This window comes from Crocuta crocuta, unplaced genomic scaffold (assembly GCF_008692635.1).
Source record: "Crocuta crocuta isolate KB4526 unplaced genomic scaffold, BGI_CrCroc_1.0 scaffold306, whole genome shotgun sequence".
Lineage (NCBI taxonomy): Eukaryota > Metazoa > Chordata > Mammalia > Carnivora > Hyaenidae > Crocuta > Crocuta crocuta.
The window spans coordinates 910,396-934,987 of record NW_027529630.1 but is presented as its reverse complement, the minus strand read 5'-3'; the positions used below and the strand labels follow the sequence as shown (position 1 = coordinate 934,987).

Genomic DNA, 24,592 nt, shown 5'->3' with positions numbered 1-24,592 from the left:
GCTTAGTAGCTATGTATGGCTAGTGGCTACCATATTGGACAGAGCAGATACAGAACATTTCCATTACTGTGGAAAATTCTTTGGATGGTGCTGCTCTAGACAACCTAACTTTGAGGATTGTCAACATTTAATACTGCAGCATAACTTAATATTCTTAATGCTTCCAACAATGTCACCTTTTTGATCTAATGTCTGCTTTCTCGCAGTTCAGTCTTCATAGCTTTTACTTAGGGGCAGAGGAGTTAGGCACCAGTGGCCCTGGGACTCACTAAAGCCACATGGTGGGTCACAGGAGCTGGGAGCAGAGCTTCGTTTCCCTCTGCTCACTTCCATGCCATAATTGTGTGATAAACAGATGCTTATTCTCCATTTCGGAGCCTTGCTGGTGCTAGGAGATGTAGGAGAGATAAGGCTGGGTAGTCCAGTGTCTTCTACAAGCTAAATGCTCACTGGCATCACAGGGTTGTGAACTGGACATGGGCCCTGCTCCCAAGGAGTCTGTGGTCTGAACAGGAGGCAGTGCAGCATCATAAATGAGCCCACCCAGCCTTTGGAGTCGAGTGGGCCAAGGCTCAAATCTTAACCTGCTATGACCCTGGTCAGTTTGTTGAAATCTGTGGGCTCGGTTTCTCCGTCTCCAAAAAAGAGATAAAGTTTCTTCCTTGAGCGGTGGTGAGGAGAAAAAGAATTCCCAGGTCCTCCGAGAGTTCACATGCCAAGTGCTTAGCTCTGCACCCAAGTGTTCACTGAGGATCAGCTCCCTTCCTCCTTGGGGAGACTACTCATGTAGAAAGAATGAGATAGTTTGTGCCTGGGTTCAAAGAAGGCAAAGGTAGGGCTGTCAGAACTCTGCTAGAAATAGCAGTAGCTAGACAGGGAAAGCTCTTGCACAATGTGGATGTTGAAGGGTGTGTGGTATATCCGTAGGGTAGGAGCTGGCGGGGGGGGGCGGGGGAGAAGAGGTAAAAGGATTTTTTGTGTGAGTCCTGAGAGTATGCAGGGGTCTGAAAACGCCCATGGAACGCAGGACGCTAGGGCAAGTCAGTGGCTTCGTGTGCCTTAGCCAGACCAGCTGCCCTGTTCAGCGCTGTCAATGTGTTCTAGGCCCAGGGAGGGGAGAGTCAGCAAGAGGCCCAGCGCCTACAGGCCCAGCTGAACGAGCTGCAGGCCCAGCTGAACCAGAAGGAGCAGGCAGCTGAGCACTACAAGCTGCAGGTGAGGTGCCCCCAGCCCTGGCCCACTGCTCACTCACCCTGCTTCCCTCCAGTCCCTGCCCCACCCCATCCCCACCGCCCCACTTGTTCTGTCTGCCCATGTAGATGGAGAAAGCGAAGACCCACTATGATGCCAAGAAGCAGCAGAATCAAGAGCTGCAGGAGCAGCTACGGGGCCTGGAGCAGCTGCAGAAGGAAAACAAGGAGCTGCGGGCTGAAGCTGAACGGCTGGGGCGGGAGCTGCAGCAGGCTGGGCTGAAGACCAAGGAGGCTGAGCAAACCTGCCGCCACCTTACCGCCCAGGTGCGCAGCCTGGAGGCACAGGTGCGTATCCAGTTGGATGGACTCTGCCCTGTCACATTGGACCCCTGTGCCCTCCTCCCCCAGGATGCCCCTTGCCCGAAGCTTCTCTTCACTCTCCCTGGCTCTCTTTTCCTCAGGTTGCCCATGCTGACCAGCAGCTTCGAGACCTGGGCAAGTTCCAGGTGGCAACTGATGCCCTAAAGAGCCGGGAGCCCCAGGCTAAGCCTCAGCTGGACTTGAGTATTGACAGCTTAGATTTGAGCTGTGAGGAGGGGACTCCACTTACCATCACCAGGTGAGGAGGCACCCTGCCTCCCTCTTGTCCACTGAATACTCACTGTGTGTCAGACTGTGTCTTGGGCACTGGGGCTAGTGAGATTGAGATGATGTGGTCCCTTTGTGTTCTGGGAGCTTTTTCTTAGAATAAGGAGACTGTCAGGTGTTCGGCCAGGTGTGTGTGTAGGGTGCAGTGGGAGTAAAAAGAAATGAATGTTCAGAAAGCGCTTCATGGAGGCCATCGCTCCTGCTCAGTCTGCCAAAGTTGCTGAAGGTGTGTGTGCTTGGTGAACAGAGGAGAGCAAAGGCTGAGAAAGAGCCTGGCTGGACTCCTCACTGAAGTTTAGACTTGATCCTGAAGGTACTGCAGGATCTTGGAAGGGCCTGAAATTAAGGAAGATGTGGTCCAGTTTGCATCTTAGAAAGTTTTTCTATTTTAGAGAGAGCGAGCGCACGAGTGAAGGAGACAAGTAGGAGAGAGAGAATCTCCAGTACAGTCAGGATGGATCCTGATGCTGGGCTTGATCCCTGAATCTTGGGGTCATGACCTGAGCTCAAATCAAGAGTTGGTAGCCCAACTAACTGAGCTAGCCAGGCACCCCTAGGAAGTTTTTCTGATAACCAATGTAGAAGCTGAGATGGGCCCATACTATTATAAAAACACTTGAAGAGTATTAATGCATTTATTTACTCCTCAACAATCCTCTGAGGTAGGTTCTGTGATTATCTCCTTTAACAGATGAAACTGGGGCATAGAGGGGCAGTCATTTGCCCAAGGTCCCTTAGTGGCAGAGGTAGGCTTGAGCCCGGGCTTGTCCCCTCAGCTACCAAATCCAGGTGAGAGATGAGGCAGACCATGGAAGGACGTGCGAATGCAGTGGGATATGGTTAGGTGAGCTGCTGGCCTGGAGGGAAGAGGTAGGATTGAGCCCATGTTCATGGCTGCTTTCATTCCCTGAGGCAGGAGATCCAGGAGGAGGACCAGATGGATGGACCTAGTTTGGACATGTTCGTGGTGGAGCTGGGAGTTGCCAGTGTTAAGGAGCTCAGAAAGCCAGGCGAATAGATGGGCTGACCAGAAATGGAGAGTGAAGGGAGGACCCAGGTCAAGGGCTCTCCTTGATGCCTTTCAAAAATCAGAGAATGGGGTGTTTGACCTGGCCTGCTTGTAATAAATGTATTGGAGCAAAGGGATGAACAGACTTGCCTTTTAGCGTCAGGCACGGCACCTCTCAGCAAGTTTCTTTTCTACAGCCAGCTGCCTCGAACCCAGCCAGATGGCACCAGTATCCCTGGAGAGCCAGCCTCCCCCATCTCCCAGCGCCTGCCCCCCAAGGTAGAATCCCTTGAGAGTCTCTACTTCACCCCCATCCCTGCTCGCGGTCAGGCCCCACTGGAGAGCAGCTTGGATTCCCTGGGGGACGTCTTCCTGGATTCAGGCCGGAAGACTCGCTCTGCTCGTCGGCGTACCACGCAGATCATCAACATCACCATGACCAAGGTCAGGCTGCTGGGAGTGGGCTTGTAGGACAGTCATGCTCACTTGCTCTTAAGGGCATCTTTCCCATCGGGTGCCTCCGGAGGCTGACTAGTCCATGTCTTCCAAAGAAGCACCATGACTTGGGAAGGCCTCTTTTGTAGAAAGTAGCAGGGCTGGAATTGGATGCCTACTGGCTCTAAGGTGGTTTCTTTTCATGTGTAGTACTGACCCATGCAGACCAGCCAGACAGGAGAAGATGAAGTTGCAGCCCAGCCCTGTGCCTGCAGGGTACCTTCTGGCTGGCTGAGATGCCTTGGGGCCACCCAGAGAGCGGCCGACTAAGTTGGGGGCTCTGACTGGCCCTTGTTTCCATACCCTGAGGAGGATGGGGAATGGGAAAGCTCCTTTGGTGCAACAGACGGCACCTCTTGTGTGCTACCAAGAAGCTGGAGAAGTTCTAAAAGATGGGCAAGGCACTGGCAAGCTTGGGCTGAGCCTGACTATGACTAGCTCAGGAGACCACCATTCCAGCCCCTGGCTCTCCCACCCTCTAGCTGTTACCTGGGGGCTGGTCACTTTATTTTTTTTTGCATCTTGATTCTAAAATGGTCTGGTCACCCACTTTGCTTTCCCTCTTTCAAAGTACTGTTAACAGTGAAATGAAAATGGGATAGCCTTGGCATTCTTAGCAACGGGGCTCATTCTTTGTAGAAGTACATCTAAAGATCCCTGCAAAGCAGTGGGAACACCTGCTGCTGTGGGATGTGAGGCCCTATTTAGGAAGGTGAACAGGAGGCATCTTTGTGGACTGTCAGGGCCCCACCCCACCAGATCCATCCTTTCTTCCAGAAGCTAGACGTGGAAGAGCCGGACAGCGCCAATTCATCCTTCTACAGCACACAGTCGGCCCCTGCTTCCCAGGCCGGCCCACGAGCCACATCTTCTACCCAGTCTCTAGCCCGCCTGGGCTCTCCTGATGATGGCAACTCGGCTCTGCTCAGTCTGCCTGGCTACCGGCCCACCACTCGCAGTTCTGCTCGCCGTTCCCAGGCTGGGGTATCCAGTGGGGCCCCTCCAGGTGAGGGGACCATTAGGGCTTAACACAAAGAAAACCCAAGGCTGGCACCTTACCCGCCCCGCCTCCCTACAGCCTCAGGAGTGGTCTGAGCAATCAGGCTGATGTTAATCTCAGCCAGGGTGAACTGGAAATGGTCACACAAGGGAGCCTGGGACTCCCAGCAGAACAGTGAGGCTCAGCTGCTGCCTGGAGTCCTCTGTTACCCTGTCTTAGGTGGTGGTAAGGGGTGCCAAAAAGGCCGTGCTGGGTCAGTGTTCTGTCCTTAGATTCTTAAAGGCTCTTGGCCTCAGGGACCTCTGGTTATCAGTTCCTGGTCCTCAGTTAGTTTCCTTAGGGTGTCAGCCTCTGCGTAGGATTTCTTTTGACCTCCCCAGGGAGAGTGCACTGAGCAGAGCAGGACTCGGGGGCAACCTGCTGCCTCTACCCTCACTCTTCCTAGCCCCACCTGCTTCAGCTTCCCTGCCCTCCACAGGAAGGAACAGCTTCTACATGGGCACTTGCCAGGATGAGCCTGAGCAGCTGGACGACTGGAACCGCATTGCAGAGCTGCAGCAGCGCAATCGCGTATGCCCCCCACACCTGAAGACCTGCTATCCCCTGGAGTCCCGGGTGAGCTTGGGGGTCATCTGCACAGGACCTACGCTAGCTCCCCCCCTCCTCCCTTGGCACTCCACCCCAGTGCTACCTGCTGACCCAGCTCTGGTGGCCTGCTGCAGAGTGACCTTATGCTTCTGGTGGAATAGCTGGCAGAGTGGGGGTTCGGGATGAATTCACTGCGGGTGGACCTGAGTTTGTGGAGGAGGTCTGCATGGGACTGCTCTGGCTATCGTGCAGGGCCTAAGTGGAGAAGACAACAGGTAGGGAGACATTCCACAACAGGAAGGCTTTTAGCTGCTGCACACACCAGGCCTGTGAAGAGTTCTGGGGTGGTCCTGCTACATTGACCCCCTCCTTCCATCCCACACAGCCTTCCCTGAGCCTGGCTACCATCACAGATGAGGAGATGAAAACTGGTGACCCCCAGGAGACCCTGCGCCGAGCCAGCATGCAGCCAGCCCAGATAGCCGAGGGTGCGGGCATCACCACCCGGCAGCAGCGCAAACGGGTCTCCTCGGAGCCCCACCAGGGCCCTGGTACCCCTGAGGTGGGTGACCCTGACTCTGGTTTTATTCCATCTAGCAGGCTTCTCTCTTCAAGAACTTGATGCAGGGATAGAGTTTGTTGAGAAGGGAGGTTTCCTGAGGGGAGTGGTATTGACTTAAGAGGTCCATTCGGCTCTGAAACAACTGATTTTGGATGTGAACTCTTCTTCCCCATAGTCTAAGAAGGCCACCAGCTGCTTCCCACGCCCCATGACTCCCCGGGACCGACACGAAGGGCGCAAACAGAGCACTACCGAGGCCCAGAAGAAAGCAGCTCCAGCTGTTAAACAGGTTAGTGGGGAGCGGAAGGGGAGACCCTACAGGGACCTTGCTGGCAGGGCCCAAGTGCAGCCCAGTTTGACAGCCCTTCCCTCCCTGACAGGCTGACCGTCGCCAGTCGATGGCTTTTAGCATCCTCAACACACCCAAGAAGCTCGGGAATAGCCTTTTGCGGAGGGGAGCCTCAAAGAAAGCCCCATCCAAGGCCTCCCCTAACACCCGCAGTGGGACCCGCCGCTCTCCTCGCATCGCCACCACCGCAGCCAGCACCGCCACTGCTGCTGCCATAGCCGCCGCCACTGCCACCCCTCGGGCCAAGGGCAAGGTGGAAGCACTGGCTGGGAAGGGAAGGGGGCGGATGGGCTCTTAGGAGAGTGGGTGGAAGCAGGGTACTCCCTCAGGAAGCTTCCAAGGTGGAGCCCAGTTAGACTGCTGGGAGTGGGCTGAGAGAACGTGTTCTCTTAGTGGCTACCCCGAGGAGGAGACACAGGGCCACTTAGCAGAGCCAGCAACTGATAACCTGAAGGTAGATATGTCCAGATCACGCCAAGGAAGGGCTCTTAGGGGGGGTTGGGAGCTAAAAGAGGCCTCCCCAGGCCAGGTGGTACCTGCTGGCAACACAAGTCTCCCACCAAGTGACTGTGTCTCTCTCTTTCAGGCAAAGCACTGAAGGGCCAGGACCAGTGAGAGGCCCCACCTGTGTCCTCAGTGCCGACCTCGCCTGGTCCTTTTCCTTCTACTGTCCCTTTCAGTGCCTTCTCTCAGCTCCCAGGCCAACAGTGGCCAAACCCCTACAGACAGTGATGCCTGCCCACACCCCCGGCCTAGTACCTGGATCTTCACGGGAGCCTTCACTAGGTGAACGGATGTGTTCTCAGAGTTGTCCCCAGAGGCCTGGAGAGTCTGGGTCTTCTCCCTACCTTGCCTCCTGATGTTTTCTTAGAACAAAGTCACTTCATCACAACCAGACTTGAGGCTAGCTTTGAGTGGCTGGGCCCAGGAGCCCCTTCCTCCTCAGCCTCTGGATCCAGAAGGGACCATTGGAGGAGCAGGCCCTGGTCCCTGTTGCTCTTAGTGGCTGGGCCTAGCAGGGCCCTTGCTTTTGAAGTCCAGGACTGGGCATTGACCTAGTGGGTGCACCTAGAGGTGCTCCCATCCACCCAAGGGCTCAGCTGCCCAGAAGATGCTCTTTTCCAGAACAGATGGGCCCCATGCCTGGGGGTGGCAATAGGGGGTGGGAGGGGGGCAGCCTTCAGCTCATCCCCCCTTCCCCAGACTTAACACTGGGGTAGGATTTTGGAGTGATGGGAAGGTTTTTAAGGGCCAGGGATGGATCTTTTCTAAATGTTATTACTTGTAAATAAAGTCTATTTTTCTCCCTTAAGTAAGTCCTGAGCTGTCTTGTTCTGTGTGGATAAAGGGAAGTTTAGGTTCATTAAAGTACATCTTTGTCCCTGCCAAGTTTTCCAAACTACATACCTGCTTTCTCTCAAATCCCTTCTCCTGGCCTTTCTGGCGCCACAGGATGTTCCCACACTTAGCTTTTGAGGGCCTGTGTCCCTGGAATCTGATTTTATCTTCAGCTTCTGAGTGACAGTCCCTCTCTTCCCACACTCACTCCTGGGACAGGCCAAGTTCTCTAAATGGAATGATGACTTAAGTGACAGCAGATGGCATCATGACTCCACTGAAAAAAATCATTTATGAGTACCCATCGTGGGCCCAGGTAGCTGTCGGGTCAGAAACAGCAACTACCCCTGGCCTTCTCTGGGATAGTCCATTAGAGGCAGAAAGAAAGAATGTAATATCAAGTCGATGTAGAAAGAGGTCTGAGCTGCAAGGGCAGCTCAGGTGATGTTGTTTCATCCAGGTTCTGGAGTTCACCTGTCTCGAGGGGTCACCTCCAGAGGGGACCCGCTGGAGGGCAAGGCTTCTTGAGTGCGGGGCACAACTGTCCTCAGCCCAGCCTGGGGAAGCGAAGGCAGACAAAGTTCAGGTTCAAGGATGGGGAACATCTCTTGTCACCTTCCTCCAGTCCATGCCTCCCCTGCCTGCATCCTGTGTTCCACTTGGGGGCACAGTGGACGTTAGCTGGAGGCCGCTCTGGGCAGAGCCCACCCTATCCTCCCCATACTGCTCCTCCTGTCCGTGGAAACCTCCACTCAGGTTTCTCACCCAGAGCTGGCCCAGGACAACATGACGCTGGGCAGTCTGCTCAGGATCCGCAAAAACACAAGAGAAGTTGGTGTTGCTCAGTGCGGGACTCAGCTCCTCTACCACGAGGGCTGTCTGCAGCTGGGTGCGTGCACCCTGGTGCTCCCGCCTGAAACAGAGGAGGAAAGGCCATGAGAGGACCATAGGAGGAGCCCCCTACCCCCACCCCTGCCTGCCAGCCTTGCCACTGCACCCCTCACCTGATGCTGCCCTCCCTCAGCCGACCTGGGAGGTGTTCGATGAAGGAACCGTTGCCCAGCCAGTAGAGGATGCTGAAGTGGGGGAAGCGGCTGCAGGCGGTACAGGACAAGGTCAGCATTCCATCTACAGACACATGTGGCTGTTAGCCCTTCTGTAGAGCACACTCTCCCCTCCACCATGCTGCCCTACCCCTTGGCTCCCACAATTCAGGAACTTGGATTACTGCCGGACACACCACCCAGGTGGGAATGTCCGTTAATGGGGAAGTGTGGTTGTCTAACAACGGAGGCCCAGGGCTGAACAACAGGAATCTGGGGATGGGTCCTGGATTCAGGTGATGACTCCCAGCCTGTTTCTTAAAGATGATCTTTTCCAGCAGTTGCCTTTGGGGACTCTAGGAGCCCTGGCCAAGGAGGCAGCAGCAGGAGGCCACTGCTCCTCTAAGGCGGCCAGAGGGCAAGTGGGCTCAGGTGGGCGGGAGGCTGGGCCTTGGACATATTGCAGTCAAGACTCTGGGAGTCCTCTGACCATCCTTATGTCTGAATTTTCTCCATCCCAGCCCTGCGCCCACATTCATGATGCTGGGTGGGAAGGGGGATGCCAAGTGCTCTGGCAAGCTGCCCTGGCTGGTGGGGCTACATGGCATAAAGTAGGGTCAGGGGGCAGCTCAGGAGTCAAGCCCACCCTTGGGCCCTCTGTTCCCACAGCTCATATCCTGATCACTGGGCCCTTTTGGGCTCCCATCAGAATTGCTCCTTACTCAGTGGAACTTCCAGTTCTGGCCAGGTGATCTCCATTGCTGGACACTGCTTAGCTGTTGGGAGACAGGAGGGGCAGAGGTCCTCTGTGATCCCAGCTGAGGCGGCAGCGGCACCAGCAGCAGCAGCGGTAGTGGCCTGAAGAAGAGGTGTGGCTCCAGCCAGGTGAGAGATCAATTGGGCACACAGGAGCAGGACCGGCAAAGGCCTGGGATCTGAGGGTAGGACAGTCACAGAGATCAACTGCTGTCTGCCCGGAAATGCTCAATATCCTGGCTTGGATCTTGGCTGGAGAAGGAACTGTTGCCTGGATGCAGCTCTGGCCCAGAGGTTCCTGGGCTCTGCCCAGGGAATCAGAGGGGCAGAAGGACCCCTCAGGCCCCACCTCCATCCTTTTTGAATGGAGCACAGGGAGACTTGTACTACAGCCAGAGCCATAGCATCTGGACAGAGGCTGAAAGTGACAGCACAACAGTAGGGTGAAGCTCCGCCATAGGGGCAGGGTAGGGGGGCAGAGGGGCCTGCACCACTCTGTTCTGTTCTCAGGCCCTACCCCCACCTGCCCACGCCGCCGCAAGATCCTACCTGGTGTCTGGTTCTGTCTCATGGTCTTGACGGATGTGTAAAGAGCTGGCGTGCCTGGCTCTATTTAACTGTGACAACTTCCTCCTCTTTGGGGCTGGTGGGGGAGGAGAATGTAAATAAACTACTTCTCTCACATATCAGTGGCTTGCCTGGATCCCAGCCATTCATATGGGCCTGTCCTTCCTGTAGACTCCGCAGCTCTCCCTCAGTCTGGACTCTGAGTGGGCTGCCAGGCACTGCTATTTATTTACTCCAGGCATCCCATCCAGCACAGGCTGGAGCTCTTTCAGCACGTAGCAACAGAGCTGAAGATCATCCAGTGACAATCTTTCCCCACCCTAGCTTTTATTACCATTACCATTATGTGGTTATGTGTCCACTCTAACCCCTTCATTATAAGGATGGCGAAACACCCAAAAAGGGGCCAAGGACTTACCCTGTCATAAAGAGAGGCAAAGCTCTCTTCACTGGAGCTGGTTTTGGGAAGGGTAGATTAGTGAAATCCTTCTGGGAAAGCACTCTCCACTCCCATTTCACTTTCACTTTTGTTCTAACCAAGGATTCCAGAGCAGGCTCCGAGTTACTAACAGAGGGCACATATGTGACGCCAGTCTGGGTCCATCTGTACACAGCGCCTCTTCTGGAAGACGAAGTTCAGGGGGCCCAGAACCTTCCTGGTAACTCACAGGGCCCCCTACTCTCCAGGTGGTATCAGACTGGGTCTTTAGTCCCCTGTCAGCTTCACCCTCCCAGGGGCACATACAGTATGAACTTATGAAAAGAGTCTCTCGCAGATGGATTCTTCTGTCCCAGTCAAGGGTCAGGACTCTGGCATCCACCTTCGCTCTTCGGAACCAGCCCTTGCTTCTACATGAGCAGACCTCTTACTCCTCCTTTCACATTCACACTGGTATTCAAGGGGTCAACTGTCCTAGGCACTGGGGGGCCCAAACTGGATTGCTTTGACCACTCCAGGCTCATTGTCACACCAGCCTGCCATCCTGACCTTTCTCAGGCTCTCCACTCCCTTCAACCACCAACCCCACCCCTACCCACCACCCCAGAAAGCCTTCTCGCTTCTCTCATCCCAGCCCCTTGGCCAGAACTATAGGTCTAGGTTTACTGAGAAGTCTAAATTCCCCCCTACCTGGCTCCCAAGAAGCCCCGAGGAGCCCTCTTTTTCAGAACTCCCCCCTCTTGAAGCTCCACACTCAGTCCAGCTGTGTCCAGCCCCACGTGAGCCATGCCACGGGAACTATGCTGACCGTACTCTCCAGCCTTGTGTGCAGGAACCTCTCAGAGTCAAGCTGAGGACTTGGAACATAAGCTGGAGTTCTGGCCCTAAAAGGAGAGGGCACGTCCCAGGGAAGTAGGGGAGCAAGCAGCTCAGCGCTGGCTCCAGCAACAATAGAGCTATATAAATGCACCAGTCTGGTGGCTGACGGGACAAATGGAGCTGGGGCAGGGCGCCAGGACTAGGGTGAGGTGAGGTGAGGTGAGGTGAGGTGAGGTGAGGTGAGGTGAGGTACCTGAGATGAAAAACTGGAGGAGGCACCCACTATCAGGGTCTTGCCAGTGTCTGCGGAGGCAGAAAGACCAGGACTAGTGATCAAGCATGAAGGACAAGACCCAAGTGTCTGAGGTTTGCAGTCTCTGTGTTCTCTGTGATAGAATGCCCAGAACAGAGCCAGGGAGGCCAGGAGACAGAGCTAGGTTTAGAAGATGCGTCATGAAACTCTTCCCTGGGAGTGCCCTATCTCCAGCCATTAGGTCAGGAGGCAAGGCTGCTTGGGGCTTCTGAGGTAGTCCTTTGGGAGGTGTGTGGAGTATGAGAGAAAGAGGAGACAGGACTCTTTAGAGTGGAACCAAGATAAGACTTGGGCCACTGGGAGGTCATGGGATTCAGGCTTTCTGATGTATGAAAAAAGAGCCTTGGACAGCCTGGTCTTGGCTTCTCACATGAGCCTGAAGTGTACCGGAACAAAAGTGAAAGAATGATCCCTGAACCCTTCAAATGGGCCCACCAGCATGAGCTGTGGGGGACTATGCGAAACTACAGCTGGGTGAGAGAAGCCAAAGTTGAGAGTGGCTCATGAGAAGAGGTACCAGTAGCAAGGCACTGACCTCAGGAGGTGAGGAAGAGAGTCACCCAGTGACGCCCCAGGGCCCTTCTGCCACAGGACAGCAGCCTGGCATCACACCATTCCCAGGGATAAGGGGTGGGGCCAACTACCCCTAGGATCCAGCTCTCAAATGGGAATAGCAAAAGGGAGCAAAGGCAAGGTACTCCCAGGGACCCCAGGGAAGAATAAAGCAAGATGGATGTTCAGCTTTCCAACCCAGCTCACAGAGCTTTATTCAGAATGGAGTGACAAGATCCTGCTTGGCTCTTGTTGCGCTTGAAGATGAAGGCCCAGCTGGGCCATCTTCCCTAGGAACCCAGTGCTGAGGGCCCACGTTTACCCTCCCACTTCCTTCAAAACTCCTAAGGCCAGAGCTGGGGCCTACTTGGAACCTCTTTTTAGAACCCACACTTGCCTGGGCCTTGCCCTCTTCTCTTCCCACTCACCACCACCCCTGTTACGAGGCCCAGGTGTTACGAGGCCCAGCCAGGACCCATGGATGCTGACAGAGGGACACTCCCTGGGCTGGGAATCCCCTGGCCGCTTCAAGGGAACGCTGACGACAGGGAGTCTTAACTGTCATAGTCCCTCTGTTACACACAGACGCACACACTCTCTCACTCAGACTTTCAGGGAAGGAAGTGAGTGATGTGGGAGGGCAGCCTTTGGCACGTGTCACCACTTCCAGGCTGAAGGGTCTGCTCACATAAGGGGCCTTCAATCACTGCTGCCAACAGCAGTCCCCGTGGCCCCACTACATATGGATAGGCTCTGTTCTTGGCCGAGTACAGCCCAGCTTAGGGGCAGGTTACCCAAGCTGCTGCTGTTTCTGGTTGTCCCCAAACACATCCTCAATGGATTATGAGGCCCCAGGGCTTCCCTCACTAGAGAAGTCACAAGGTTCCACTTGCCTCAACCAGTCTATGGGTCCTGGACAAGGGAAGACAGAGTCAGACACAATACCAATCCCAGGCCCAGACAGGGAAGAGGGAAGACACCTCACCCTTCAGTGCACATCTGTGGCATCCGGCAAAGCCCATGAGCTCTCCCACAATGAGCGAACTAGGCTGGAGCCCCACAGAAGGAAGGAAAGATGGCGGTGGGGTCAGCTGAGGCTTCAGCCAGAGAAGGCTCCTTTAAACCAAAAATGTGTGGCTCTGCTCCCACCCTGCTCAAGCAAGGAGGGTAAGGCCTGGAGGAGTTGGGGCAATTCCTATGCTCCACAATAAAAAAGGTTTTTAAATATATTCATCAAAATAGTTTTCTTTTAAAAAGCCCCCACTGCTGACAGCCCCACTGGCTGGTTCTCCATCATCTCCCTCCCCAGCCCGGACACAGCCGGAGGGGTCCTGAGTGGCCCAATTGCCCCTTTGAGTCTTTCCCACCCAGGAGGTCTTGGAGGGCAGGGAGGAGAGTGCCCTGAGGTCCATAGTGGGTGGATGCTCTTCTTCCTGACTACTCCAGGCCCAGGATGTAGTTGATGCCTTGCACCAGGCCAATGATGACAGGCTGCCAGGCTACCAAGTATCGAAGCCAATCCAGCAGTTGCCCGTACATGACGTGAGGCCTCTCCCAGCTGTCAGTGCGTTAAAGAGGCTATGTGTAAGAGCTGCTAAGGCTGGACTAGGGGATGGGTGAGAGGGTCTGCCCACACTTTCAGCTGCTCCATAGAAATGAGCCTACAATGAGAGGAAGCCCCAGCCAGCTTCTCCATGTTAGAAGGGCTGAACCCAGAGAATAGGAGAAGGAGAGGGAACCAGTGTAGAAGATGGGACAGACATGGGAGAAGAGTAGAGGCGAAACTAAGCGAAGACCAACATGCAGAGAGGGGCTTTCCATGTAACACCTTCTTAAAGATGGGCCCATTCGTGTAAAAGTACACAGTTTGAGACTGCTGTAAGTGCATCTGTGCCAATGGCTGCAGGGGGGTGGGCAGTGGGATGAGGTAACCCTAAAGGTTCCTGTAATATCCACAGTGGAAGGTTTTCTAGGGCAAGGAAGGGGATGAGTCTGGGACAGAGTTGGAAGAGAGGGTTATCCCAAGTTAGTCATGGGATAACCCTGGGCAGAGGCTCTAAGGAATCCCCACCCACCCTGAACACCATGAGGCCAAGCGGCCCCAGAGATGAGTTCCACTCCTTTCACTTTATAACTAAATGATGGGCAAGACATCTAGAGAGGAAGTATGGGAATTCATCTCTGGGGGAAGCAGAGAATGAACATCATGACACTGTGGGGGAACCCACAACTTAACTGTTCCTGAACAGTTTCACTTAACTGTTTCACTTAACTGTTCCTGAACTAGACCCTGGAATAACCAAACAAGAAACCTTACAAGGACAGGCCAGAGCCTCCTGTTCAGGGGCTATGGGAATGTGCTGTGTGGGAATGCAGTGGTCCCTGCCCAGCCCAGCCCGTGACCAGGGGACAGGGAACCCTGGCAGGGAGAGAGGGAGAGAAAGAGAGGGAAGAGAGTAAGTGAGTGAGCTGGAGAGAGAGAGAGAGAGCGAGAGAGAGAGTGAGCGAGCGAGCATGAGCGAGAGAGCACGCAGCCAGGGGAAGAGAGGAGAGAAAGCTGGGTCCCTGGATCCCAGGAGAAGTGAGGGGCAGGGGGTGGCAGAGTAGTAGCTGGCAATTTCCAACAGACAGGCGATGGGGAGGAAGAGGAAGGTGAGGGCAAAGTGGGGAGGTCCGATAGGGTACAGAATGTAGCTCAGAGAAGCAGTGGTCCCATGCTGAAAGTGGATGGGAACAAGGAGCCCCTCAGCCATCCTTGTATTCTGCAGGCCCTACAGAGGCACAGAGCCAGTCTCTAGCCCCACATGTCACAGGTAAGGCATCACTCATTAGCTGTATAACTTTGAGTAGGTTATTCAACCTCTAAACCATTTCATTTGTAAAATGAGGAAGGTCATCAAGTTGCCACAGAATCAAATGAGATAAATGAGCAAAGCATTTTGCTGAAGTGCCAGCCACACAGTAAGCAAACAGTAAGTGGGCTGCTACTGCCATCAATTTACTGTTGGGGGGTCTAGAACTATGATGAAAATCTGAGCTGCTAGTCCTGTCCCATGTTCCACCCCCTACTTCCCTAGACCATGAGCCAAGTGGAATGGTGGGTATGTACCAGGTTGGGGGCAGGAGGAAAGGCCACGGGAGGACACAAATGGAGAGTGCTGGCCAGCACTTTCTTCCCACTGCCCATGCCCAAGAAGAACCCAAACAAAGGATACGGGTTGCTGAACATCCTCTTGAGATCCACCTTCTCTTTGCAGTAGGGACATGTCTGCTTCTTTCCCACAATGCACCAGCCACGGATGCAGAACTCGTGGAATCTGAGTACCACTGGTTAAGGGAAATGGTGGGCAGCCGGGATGGCACTGGAGCCCCGTGCCCATGCATTAGCTCTGGAGAAAGGTTCAAATCTTGGCTTCACCTCTTAGCTGTATAATCTTGGACGCATCCTTTCTCTTTGATCCTGTTTCCTCTCAATCTGTATGTTACAGGGTTGTAATGGGGCAAAACGGAAAGAATACGTGGTACAGAATGGGCATTTAGTAAGCACATAATAAATACGGGGAGACTAGTGCAGCTTCAGGCTCCTTTCTGATCCAGCCAGGCTACACACACTGTTTACACAGGTGGCCCACAGCAGTGGGAAAGAGTGAGGGAGGCTGTGATTTCCACTCCTGGGTGTCAGCTTCTCTAGCAGAGACCACCACCCAAATGTCTGCCCTCTTGTGACTCACACTTTAATGTCTGGACAGTATGCCAGGGTCATACTCCCTGACTGGAATGCCATGTGGCAAGAGAGATGTGGCCCCGGGGCTCCAGACAGGATACACATGATTGCAAGACAGCCTATACGTGTTCTCGATGATGCCCTCTTCACTGACATCCACAAAGATCTGCTGCCCACACACGGCACACACACTGTCCGAGAGATGTTTCGTAGGCATGCCTGATTCGCTGTAGAACTGGGAAAGAAGAACAGAAGGAAAAGACAGGAAAGGTGTGAGAATTAGCCCAAGGAGGAAGGTACCACAGAGGATTCAGATCTTCTGAAGAGGAGGTAAAGTGCCAAGGGAAGGTCCCACAGCTAGAGAACATCTTTTATATGCCAAACTCCCCTCATCTTTTGCTAAGTGGATAGGGAGAAAGGGACACCAGGGACAGGCTGGGAAGTCAGATCTAATAGCACCTGAATACTGGGCTAGTCAGTATCAGACACAAGGCAATCGGGAGGTAGGAGGACTCAGGGCGGGTGATCTGGAGCGGTGTCAGGTAAGCCACTCTGGGGTCAGACTATGCTTCAATCAGAGATGGACAATATCTCTTCTTTAAGACTGAGAACAGTCAACTACTTTTGGTGCAATGTTGGAATGGTGACAAGGGCATTCCCAGACACTGGTGGCAGCAGCAAAAGAGGCTTAATCCTTTTGGACAGCATTTGGCATGATGTCTCAAACTGCCATGCCCTTTAGCCCACTGATGTCACTTCAAGTAAGGTAAAGAAGTAAAAATATCAAAAAAGCCTCACGTATATAGATATTACTGTAAGTATTATTTATAATTAAAGAAGAGTTTTGCAATTCCTTAAAAAGTTAAACAGAATTACCACTTAAACAGTAATTCCACTCTTACATGTATGTACCCCCCAAAAATGAAAAGACTAAACACACACTTGTAAGCCAACACTCAAGGCAGCGTTATTCACAATAGCCAAAAGGGGGAAACCATCCAAGTGTCCATCGAAAAATGAATGGATAAAACAAAATGTGGTGTATGCACAATACGGAATATTATTCAGAAGTCATAAAAATAATGAAGTTTTGATCCATCCTACAATAGGCATGAACCTTGAAAACACCCTAAGTGAAATGTCAGACACCAAAGGACAAATATTATGATTCCATATATATGATAAAATATCTAGAACAGGCAAATTCAGAGAGACAGAATGCATGTTAGAGGTGGACAGGGGCTGGGGGAAGGGAATTGGGAGTTATTGCTTAATGGGCACTGAATTTCTGTTTGGGGTGATGAAAAATTTTGGAAATAGTGGTGATAGTTGCACAACACTGTGGATGTAATTAATGCACTGAACTGTACACTTAAAAATAGCTAAAATAGTGAATTTTAAGTTACATATATTTTACCACCATAAATAATACCATAACATAATAAAAACAAGCAAAGAAATGGAAGTAACCATGCATGATTCAGAATAGGAGAATGCCTAAATAAATTTAGTACACACTCAAGGGACTGACTGAACAGGCAGCGAGTCAACTGAAGCCTGAACTAAAGTTCATTAGTGTTCAGTATATTCACATTGTGCAACAAATCTCCAGAACTTTTAAACATTTGCGAGACTCTGTAATGGACTATGAAAAAGCCTTTGGGGTTTATTACAATTCATCTGGACCTATAAGGTTGATTTACTACACCTAGCCATTTGTATGTCCTTGAGTTCACTCTCTTTTTCTTCTGTTTCCAAACAACTGTCTTCTGAAAAAGTCAAAGCCCCGAGGCTGGGTGAGAGAGGAGAGGGTGACACCAGGTGCCTGCCAGAACATGCGCTCAACATGGAGGCTTCCTCACTCCAAGCTGCTCTCCTGAGGAGTAGCCTCTGTCAGCCATCAGGCTTGCTATTCGAACCCAAGAATCCTCAAGGGTAGAAAGCAGAGATAACGCACTGCCCCTAAGAGTCCATGAATATAGAGCTTTCTGTCTTCACTCCCAGCTCACTCTCTTGTAAAACTTTCTGATGTAGCTCAAGGTGAGTACACTTATTATCACAGACTATCAGAGCAGCCCAAACACTGGGGAAACCAAAGCCCAGAAGAGGTTAAGAAACAAGAGGGTACTAGAACCCAGACCCTCTGACTCTTACCAAGTTCCATCCAAGGTGTCCCATAACATCTGCAGAATATTAGCTGCAGAATGATCAGCTACTTAGCTTGCTGAAGGCTAGTTATCCGAATGGTTCCAATTTTTTTATCGAGAGTACAAAAGGCAGTGGAAAAGGATAAGCTAGAGTTAGAAGGCAGGACCAAACCTGTAGGAATCCATGAACTGCACAACTCTCAAAAGCTGGAATCTCAGAATGTTAGTGTTGGGGGGCACTTTTGAGAAACACTTCCCCAAAGCTTCACAGGTTGATGTCTCTGAAATGTGTTCTGGCTTAGAATTTCTAGGCACATCAACTAAACAGAGAGATGAGAGACCAAGAGGTCTGGGTTCAGCTTGGCACTGAGTCCTTGTACAATTACTTAGCATAGGAATATGGCCATTCACTCTGGCCCACAGCATAGGCAATAAGAGAACTAAGAATGCTACAACTCAGGAGATGGTTTAGAGCTCTGAGGAAGAGCTTAACTTCAAATCACCCCAGAGTTCTGCCCCCACGACACTGGGGCCAAGAATGCAGGATCAGGGTGCCTGCGTGGCTCAGCCAGTTAAGCGTCCGACCTACTCCTGGTTTCAGCTTAGGTCATGATCTCACAGTTTTGTGGGTTCAGGCCCACATTAGGCTCTGTGCTGGCAGTGTGGAGCCTGGTTGGGATTCTCTTTCCCTCTCTGTCTGCCCCTTCTGTGTTGACACTGGCACTTCTCTTTTTCTCTATCAAAAAAAAAAAAAGGATGAAGGATCAAAGGGAACTTGGATGTGGTGAAGACAGAAAGAGGGAAGGTCAGGAAAGTACCTGTCTTAGACCCCTCATTTCTGGAGTTCTTCCCATAAGGCTAATGTGGCAACAGGCAGGCAGGGTCAAATCCTAGTGTTTCAACAAAGCCATGAGGTAAGCTGTCAAACCAGGAAGGCCCAGCACCCTCATGGCCCACGGAGACCACACAGGAGAATGTATCAGGAGGCACTGAAGTGGAGCTGGGTAAAATTCAGGGAGGCAGATTTTAGTTTAACCTCAAGAGTCTGATCCTTTGGTAGATCAGGCTGAAGGGAACCAATGGTTTATTAGGGTTAGACAGACCTAACTGCAGTCTTCTGTCACTTACTATCTTAATGAACTTGAGCAAGCCATCCAAACCCTTCCCTCCTTCCATCAAAATATACTGGGTACCTACTAAAGTATCAGCCACTGGACCATTATATCCTGGAGATATAATGCTGGAAGAACACAGACCTGGCCTCTGGCCTCTGTCCTCATGGAACCTACAACAATGAGAATGACATTTAAAAAATAAATACCGGGATACCTGGTTGGCTCAGTCAGTTAAGTGGCGGACTCCTGATTTCAGGTCAGGTCATGATCTTGCGATTTGTGGGTTCAAGCCTCGCATCAGGCTTCATGCTGACAGTGCAGAGCCTGCTTGAGATTCTCTCTCTCCCTCTCTCTGTCCCACCCCGCGTGCTATCTCTCTCAAAATAAGTAAACTTAAAAATTTTTTAAATAAATATTTATAGAAAACAAGAATTATTAAGTAGGCTAAAACAAGAATTATAAAGGCAGTAAAGGGATAAGAAAGAGGTTCCTAACTAGCCCTAGGTCATGTGAGGAGGCTTCTGTGAGGGAGTGACATTTAAGGCTGAGAGGTAATGGGTGGTGGGCATTAGGAGGAAGAAAGGCAGAAGAGGGAAGAGGCCTTGAGGCGGAAAGGAGCCCAGTACACTTGAGAAACTAAAACGAACCCAATGCGGCTAGAGTTGTGAGAAAGAGGAAAACTGTGACACCTTCTTGGCCACCTGAAGAATTCTGGACTTGAAATGGAAAGTCATGTAAAGTATCTGATCAGACTCAAATTTTTAAGATTACTCTGTCTCCTGCGTGAAAAATGGAGGAGACCAACATGGATCCAGAGGCCAGCTAAGGGACAATGACAATTTTTTTTAAATTTTTTAATGATTTATTTTTGAGAGAGACAGAAACAGTGTGAGTGGGGAGAGGGTCAGAGAGAGAGGGAGACACAGAATCCGAAGCAGGCTCCAGGCTCCGAGCTGTCAGCACAGAGCCTGACACGGGGCTCGAACCCATGAATTGCAAGATCATGACCCGAGCCGAAGTTGGACACTCAACCGACTGAGCCACCCAGGCGCCCCAACAATGACAATTCTTTAAAAGCAACGGATGCTGGAGACCTGTGCTAAGGTGACGGTCTGGGCTAATTTGACGGCTGTGCTAAGGTGACGGTCTGGGCTAATTTGACGGCAGTAAAAATTGAGAGTGGACACACTGGTGACGCCAAAAAGATAGCAGAAGACTAAAGATACAATACTGAGAAAAGTGCTGGATTAGAGGTACAGAAAGGTGTTGAAAGAGAAAAGGGGAATGCCTAGGTCAAGTGCAGAGATGCCTTAGGTATGAGCTCAGGAGAACAGTGACATTCCAGGGGAGGACAAGCTACAGAGGACACTCAAGGAAAAGCAGGATAGGGATGCATCACAAAAGCCAAGGAGAAAAGATCCTTTTAAGAAGGACAGAGTGGTTCATAGCAGCACTCTCAACAACAGCCAAAACATGGAAAGAGCCATAAGTGTCCATCAGCGGACGAATGGATCAAGAAGATGTGGTTTATCTATACGATGGAATACTACATGGCAATGAGAAAGAATGCAATCTGGCCTCGTGTAGCAACATGGATGGACCTTGAGGGTGTTATGCTGAGCAAAATAAGTCAGGCAGAGAAGGACAAATATCATATGTTTGCACGTATAGGAGGATTAGGAGGAACTTAACGGAGGACCATGGGGGAGAAGGGGGGAAATGGTGGGGGAAAGGGAGAGAGGTAAACCATGAGAGACTCTGGAATACTGACAAAAACTGAGGACTGATGGTTGTGGGGGGGAGGGGGGAGATGGGCATGGAGGGGGGCACTTGTGGGGATGAGCACTGGGTGTTATATGGAAACCAAATTGACAATAAACTATTTGTAAAAAAAAGGAGGACAGAGTGGCTGAGTCAACTGTGCTGATGGGTGCTGAGGTCACAATTAGTGACACAAAGTCACTGGTGACCTGAATAAAAAGGCCATTTCAGAGGAAGGGTTTGAGCGGAGGCAAGATAAGAATGAACTAAGGAGTATGTGGAAAGCAATCAAAAGAAGACAGGAAATGGGTCAGTTGCTAGTGGAGAAAGTAGGTCAAAGAAAGGATGTTTTTGAAAAAGAACGTTTAAAAGGTTAATAGGAAGAGCCTAGCAGAGAAGGAGAAATTGAAGTCACGGGTGAGAAAGGAAGTTGATAGCAAAATGGGTCCCTGAGAAGGGAAGAGGGTATGGAATCCACAGTGTAGGCACAGCTGGCTTGTGATGGGAGAAAAGACTGTTTTCTCCACTGTAACTGGAGGGAAGGAGGAAAGATGGGTGCAAATATGTGAGAAAACCCAGCACAAAGCTTGCACGTAGCAAGGGCTCAAGAAATGAATAGGAGTTGGATACCACACCAGTGAATATCAAAGAATGTGTGTGCTATGAAAGCTCTATGAGCTCTTCCAGTCTGACTGCTTCTTGACAGGTGAGGAGACTGATGGGCATGGAGGAAGAGAGCCTTGCCTGAAGTCAGAGAGAGCTGGGGGTAGAGCTGAGCTGGTGCCTGGTCAGTTCAAACTTGTTGAAAAACTGAATAAAATATCCATTTCTCAGTGTTACAGAAGAGATTCCATGTGACAGAGTGGTCTGAGAGGACTTCACACAATAGATGGCATCCAAGAGAAAACTGGTGTATGCTGGTGATTTAGGATTTGTTCGTTCTGTGTCTTGATCTGTGGGTTGGGTAATGAAGATACAAAGACAAATTCTATTTGTCTCTCTGCTCCAGGTGATTACACATATAAAATAAGTAGCTTTCTAGCAAGCACTAGTGTACAGTAGATACACTGGATAAATGATAGCTACCATCATCATCCTCTATTACATGCCATGGGCTAGGTTACTCTGCAAAATGCTTTACATTAACCTGTTTGTTCCTTACAATTCTTTATGTCTAGTAATACGATTACATCTGAGAAAACAAGATCAGAGAGGTAAAAGTAACTTGCTCAAGAGTACATAGCTAATTAAAAGTGGATTAGAATTTGAAACCAAGTCTGGCTCTAACCCCCTAGCTCTTTCCACTACTTCAGAAGGACAGATGAATGGGCAGCTAGTCCTGTCCTAATGAATGTTGTCTGGGGCACAGGAACTTCTTGAGAACAAAGAAAGTGTGAAGCAGGACTCATGGCCTAATGGAGCAGAAATAATGTGCCACTAACCTGGCTGCCCAACAGTTCTCTCTTTCGAGCCAGAGAAAAACAGGCTTGCTTATTTCACAATGCTCCATTCTCTACCCCAACATGACTTTTGGGTATGAATGGAAACTATAATGACTGGTTATCACAAGCTTATGACTTCACAGTGACCAGCTTGGGGGGGGAGGAAAAAAACCCCAAAAAAACAAACCAAAACAAAACAAAAAAAACACCATCCAAAGTTTCCTTGACACAGAGTTACTTTAGTTCATACCACAATTTCTCCATGTGAGGCAAAATAGCTGTTCTGCACTCAACAGAGTAGTATAGAATAGTAAAAAGGAATTGAGAATACATGTTAATACAATTGTAAACCTCATGGTTTCATTTCTAGGAAGCCTGAAATTAATTAAACACAGATCTTTGTAAGTCAAACCACTCTCAACGGGGACCAAAAGATGAGTCAGCATAGTTCCTGACCTGACAGGCAGAACAACCCCAAAGTCAACTATGACTCTCTGGGATTGAAGCTGTGATCACAGAATGTACCAAAGGCTATGAAAACAACTAACAACTGGGACTGGGAATGTGGCACAGACACACAATGGAATTTTTTATCTTAGTGGCTACACACACACATTTATTTAGTCTTTAAAAAACTGAGGTACACAATGGAGTATTATTCAGCCTGAAAAGGGGAGAAAACTCTGACACATGCAACAACATGGGTGAGCATTGAGGACATTATGCTATGTGAAATAAGCCATCACAAAGGTCAAATACTGCATGAGTCCATTTACATGAGGTACACCTAGAGTGGTCAGATTTATAGAAGCAGAAAGTAAAATGGTTGTTGCCAGGGCCTGTGGGGAAGAGGGACTGTGGAGTTATTATTTAAAAGGGTACAGAGCTTCAGTTTTGCGAAACGAAGAGTTCTATAGATAGATGTAGTAATGGTTGCAAAACAATGTAAATGTAGTTAATGCCACTGAATTTTAGACTTAAAAATGATTAGATGGTAAATTTCATGTGTATTTTACCACAATTTAAAAAAAATGACTAGGGCTGCTACTTGGAAGTGAGCAGTGGTGGTGCTAGTAAAGCTGCACTTGGTCATACTTGGCACACTGTAAATGGTTGACAAATAACTGTTTCTTGAATAAATGAAAGAATGAATTGGCTAACAAATGCGTGGAAGGCCAGAATTTCCTAGCTTTCTCAAACTGCCTTCCTCAAACCATTGATCAAGTTCTGGCTTCAAGGCCAGGGATATTCTTGAAATTCAGGTTGCTGTGGCTCAGGGGGCTAGGTGTTCCTAAACAGACCACAGCCCACTTGACTAAAGACTGGGGCAGAAATAGGAGAGTCCTGGAATTCTCAGGGTGAAAAGAACTGTAAAGGTAGTGTAGTCTATCGCTTTATCCCACATTGGAGTTGGGAGTCCCTTCTGCCATATCCCTGCCTAGTCTAATCTGTTGGCATCATGAGCCCTAGCAAAAAACCTGCCACTAAGTCTCTACAACATTTGCTATGGGGAAATTATGAATGAGAGAACTCTGGTGACTCATCCAGTACTGTCACAAGCCATGCTAGTCTTCCTATGACCTGCTCCCTGCCCCCAGAGATGGGGGCCTACGGAAATTTAAACTGTTACTAATGTTGAGGTCAGCAAGGTCACATTCTGACAGGAATGTTGGACAGGAGCTAGACACAGTAGCTCCTCTGAAAGGAACAGGCAGTCTCAGTTATCAATTACCTAGGGAAGATGTGGATGGTCATAAAAGAAAGCAGGATTCAGAAGGTTGGCCTGAGGTATAGGCATATTTTCGTCAGAACACAGGCTCTAGGGATAGCCACTTGGAGGATAGTGGTTGTCTAGATGTAGATTCTAGCTGGTGGGTGCTAAGAGGGCACCTGATACACAGAGGTAGGCTGAGAGTTGGATGCGGCAGGGTCTGAAAGCCTGGGAGAGTAGGTTCCCTGCTACGTCAGATTAACGTCATTCAAACTCATGTCTATCTTCCTGCTATCAACCCCAACCTTTTAATAAAGTTTAATGTCACTGTTTGATCCTTATGTTCTTGTGCTATTAGAGGTACTGAGAGACATGTGGGTTTATGAGGCAAGAGCTGGTGCCTGAGGCACTCTCCACCCTAGTGAGAAATTCTCCCACCAGGTCTCTTGGTGAAGCTGCCCCTCACATCACTTCCCACTTCATCTAGTTAACACCTACACATTAGCTCAATAGTCACTTCTTCAAGGAGGCCATCTCTGAGCCCTGAGACTAGGTCAAATGTCACTACTGCATTTGTTCACAGCATTATGAACCTTTCCTTCATAGTATTTATTGAAGTTATAATTTTATATTGTGTGTTTAATATTTTAATACCCATCTCTGTCACTAGGGTATAAATTCCATTTGGGCAAGGACCATGTATACCTTTGTAATTCCAGCTTATAGAAGTCCAGTGCCGGGGCGCCTGGGTGNGTCCAGTGCCCGGGCATATAGGAAGCATTAAACAAATATCTATTAAAAGAATGTTAACTTCCTGAATGGTAAAGTGCTTCTTTCCTAAAATGGTTCTAAAGTTAAAAATTCCAGGGTACAACTGAGATCTGACTTTCCAAATTTTAAGGAAGGAATCTACATTCCATACTATTTATATCTTGAAAGATTTTTTTTTTATGGTTTATCTCTTTCATCAAACAAGTGATACTATCCTGAACTCTCTGGAGGTGGCAGGAGGCAGTATAAT

At 50.3% G+C, this 24,592-nt stretch overlaps 3 protein-coding genes across 8 annotated transcripts in view; 1 reads left to right on the top strand and 2 right to left on the bottom strand.

Annotated features, from left to right (window-relative positions):
* Window positions 1-7,156, top strand: part of NUMA1 (nuclear mitotic apparatus protein 1) — a 70,845-nt gene extending 63,689 nt beyond the window's left edge. For all 5 annotated transcript variants that reach the window (XM_077762193.1, XM_077762192.1, XM_077762194.1 and 2 more), the window contains 10 exons: window positions 1,105-1,215; window positions 1,320-1,538; window positions 1,655-1,812; window positions 3,048-3,294; window positions 4,123-4,351; window positions 4,824-4,960; window positions 5,319-5,495; window positions 5,671-5,784; window positions 5,876-6,097; window positions 6,431-7,156. In XM_077762193.1, the coding sequence (XP_077618319.1) occupies window positions 1,105-1,215; window positions 1,320-1,538; window positions 1,655-1,812; window positions 3,048-3,294; window positions 4,123-4,351; window positions 4,824-4,960; window positions 5,319-5,495; window positions 5,671-5,784; window positions 5,876-6,097; window positions 6,431-6,442 (1,626 nt within the window). In that variant the 3' untranslated portion in view covers window positions 6,443-7,156. The remainder of the gene's footprint in view (window positions 1-1,104; window positions 1,216-1,319; window positions 1,539-1,654; window positions 1,813-3,047; window positions 3,295-4,122; window positions 4,352-4,823; window positions 4,961-5,318; window positions 5,496-5,670; window positions 5,785-5,875; window positions 6,098-6,430) is intronic.
* A 299-nt stretch (window positions 7,157-7,455) lies between these two features.
* Window positions 7,456-10,578, bottom strand: IL18BP (interleukin 18 binding protein). 2 transcript variants are annotated; one of them, XM_077762198.1, is made up of 5 exons: window positions 9,531-10,574; window positions 8,948-9,160; window positions 8,187-8,310; window positions 7,948-8,095; window positions 7,456-7,739 (listed from the first exon to the last, which is right to left on the bottom strand). In XM_077762198.1, the coding sequence occupies exons 1-5, from the start codon at window positions 9,550-9,552 to the stop codon at window positions 7,653-7,655; spliced, it is 594 nt and encodes a 197-aa protein (XP_077618324.1). In that variant the 5' UTR covers window positions 9,553-10,574; the 3' UTR covers window positions 7,456-7,652. The 2 variants fall into 2 exon arrangements, with proteins under 2 accessions (XP_077618324.1, XP_077618323.1); XM_077762197.1 differs by having other exon boundaries at window positions 7,456-8,095; window positions 9,531-10,578.
* Window positions 10,579-11,855: 1,277 nt separating this feature from the next.
* The window catches only part of RNF121 (ring finger protein 121), a 77,324-nt gene continuing 64,587 nt past the window's right edge, over window positions 11,856-24,592 (bottom strand). The window contains exons 7-9 of the mRNA XM_077762196.1: window positions 15,497-15,630; window positions 14,887-14,988; window positions 11,856-13,229 (exon numbers count right to left, since the gene is read on the bottom strand). Of these exons, the coding sequence (XP_077618322.1) occupies window positions 13,109-13,229; window positions 14,887-14,988; window positions 15,497-15,630 (357 nt within the window). The 3' untranslated portion in view covers window positions 11,856-13,108. The remainder of the gene's footprint in view (window positions 13,230-14,886; window positions 14,989-15,496; window positions 15,631-24,592) is intronic.

Excerpts from the sequence above, each read along its gene's own strand:
- IL18BP (XM_077762197.1), bottom strand. The coding sequence starts at position 9,552 with ATGAGACAGAACCAGACACCAG. Across the intron at positions 9,161-9,530 it reads GAGACAGAACCAGACACCAG|ATCCCAGGCCTTTGCCGGTC; the intron begins GTAGGATCTTGC and ends TCCTACCCTCAG. Across the intron at positions 8,311-8,947 it reads AGAACTGGAAGTTCCACTGA|ATGGAATGCTGACCTTGTCC; the intron begins GTAAGGAGCAAT and ends ATGTGTCTGTAG.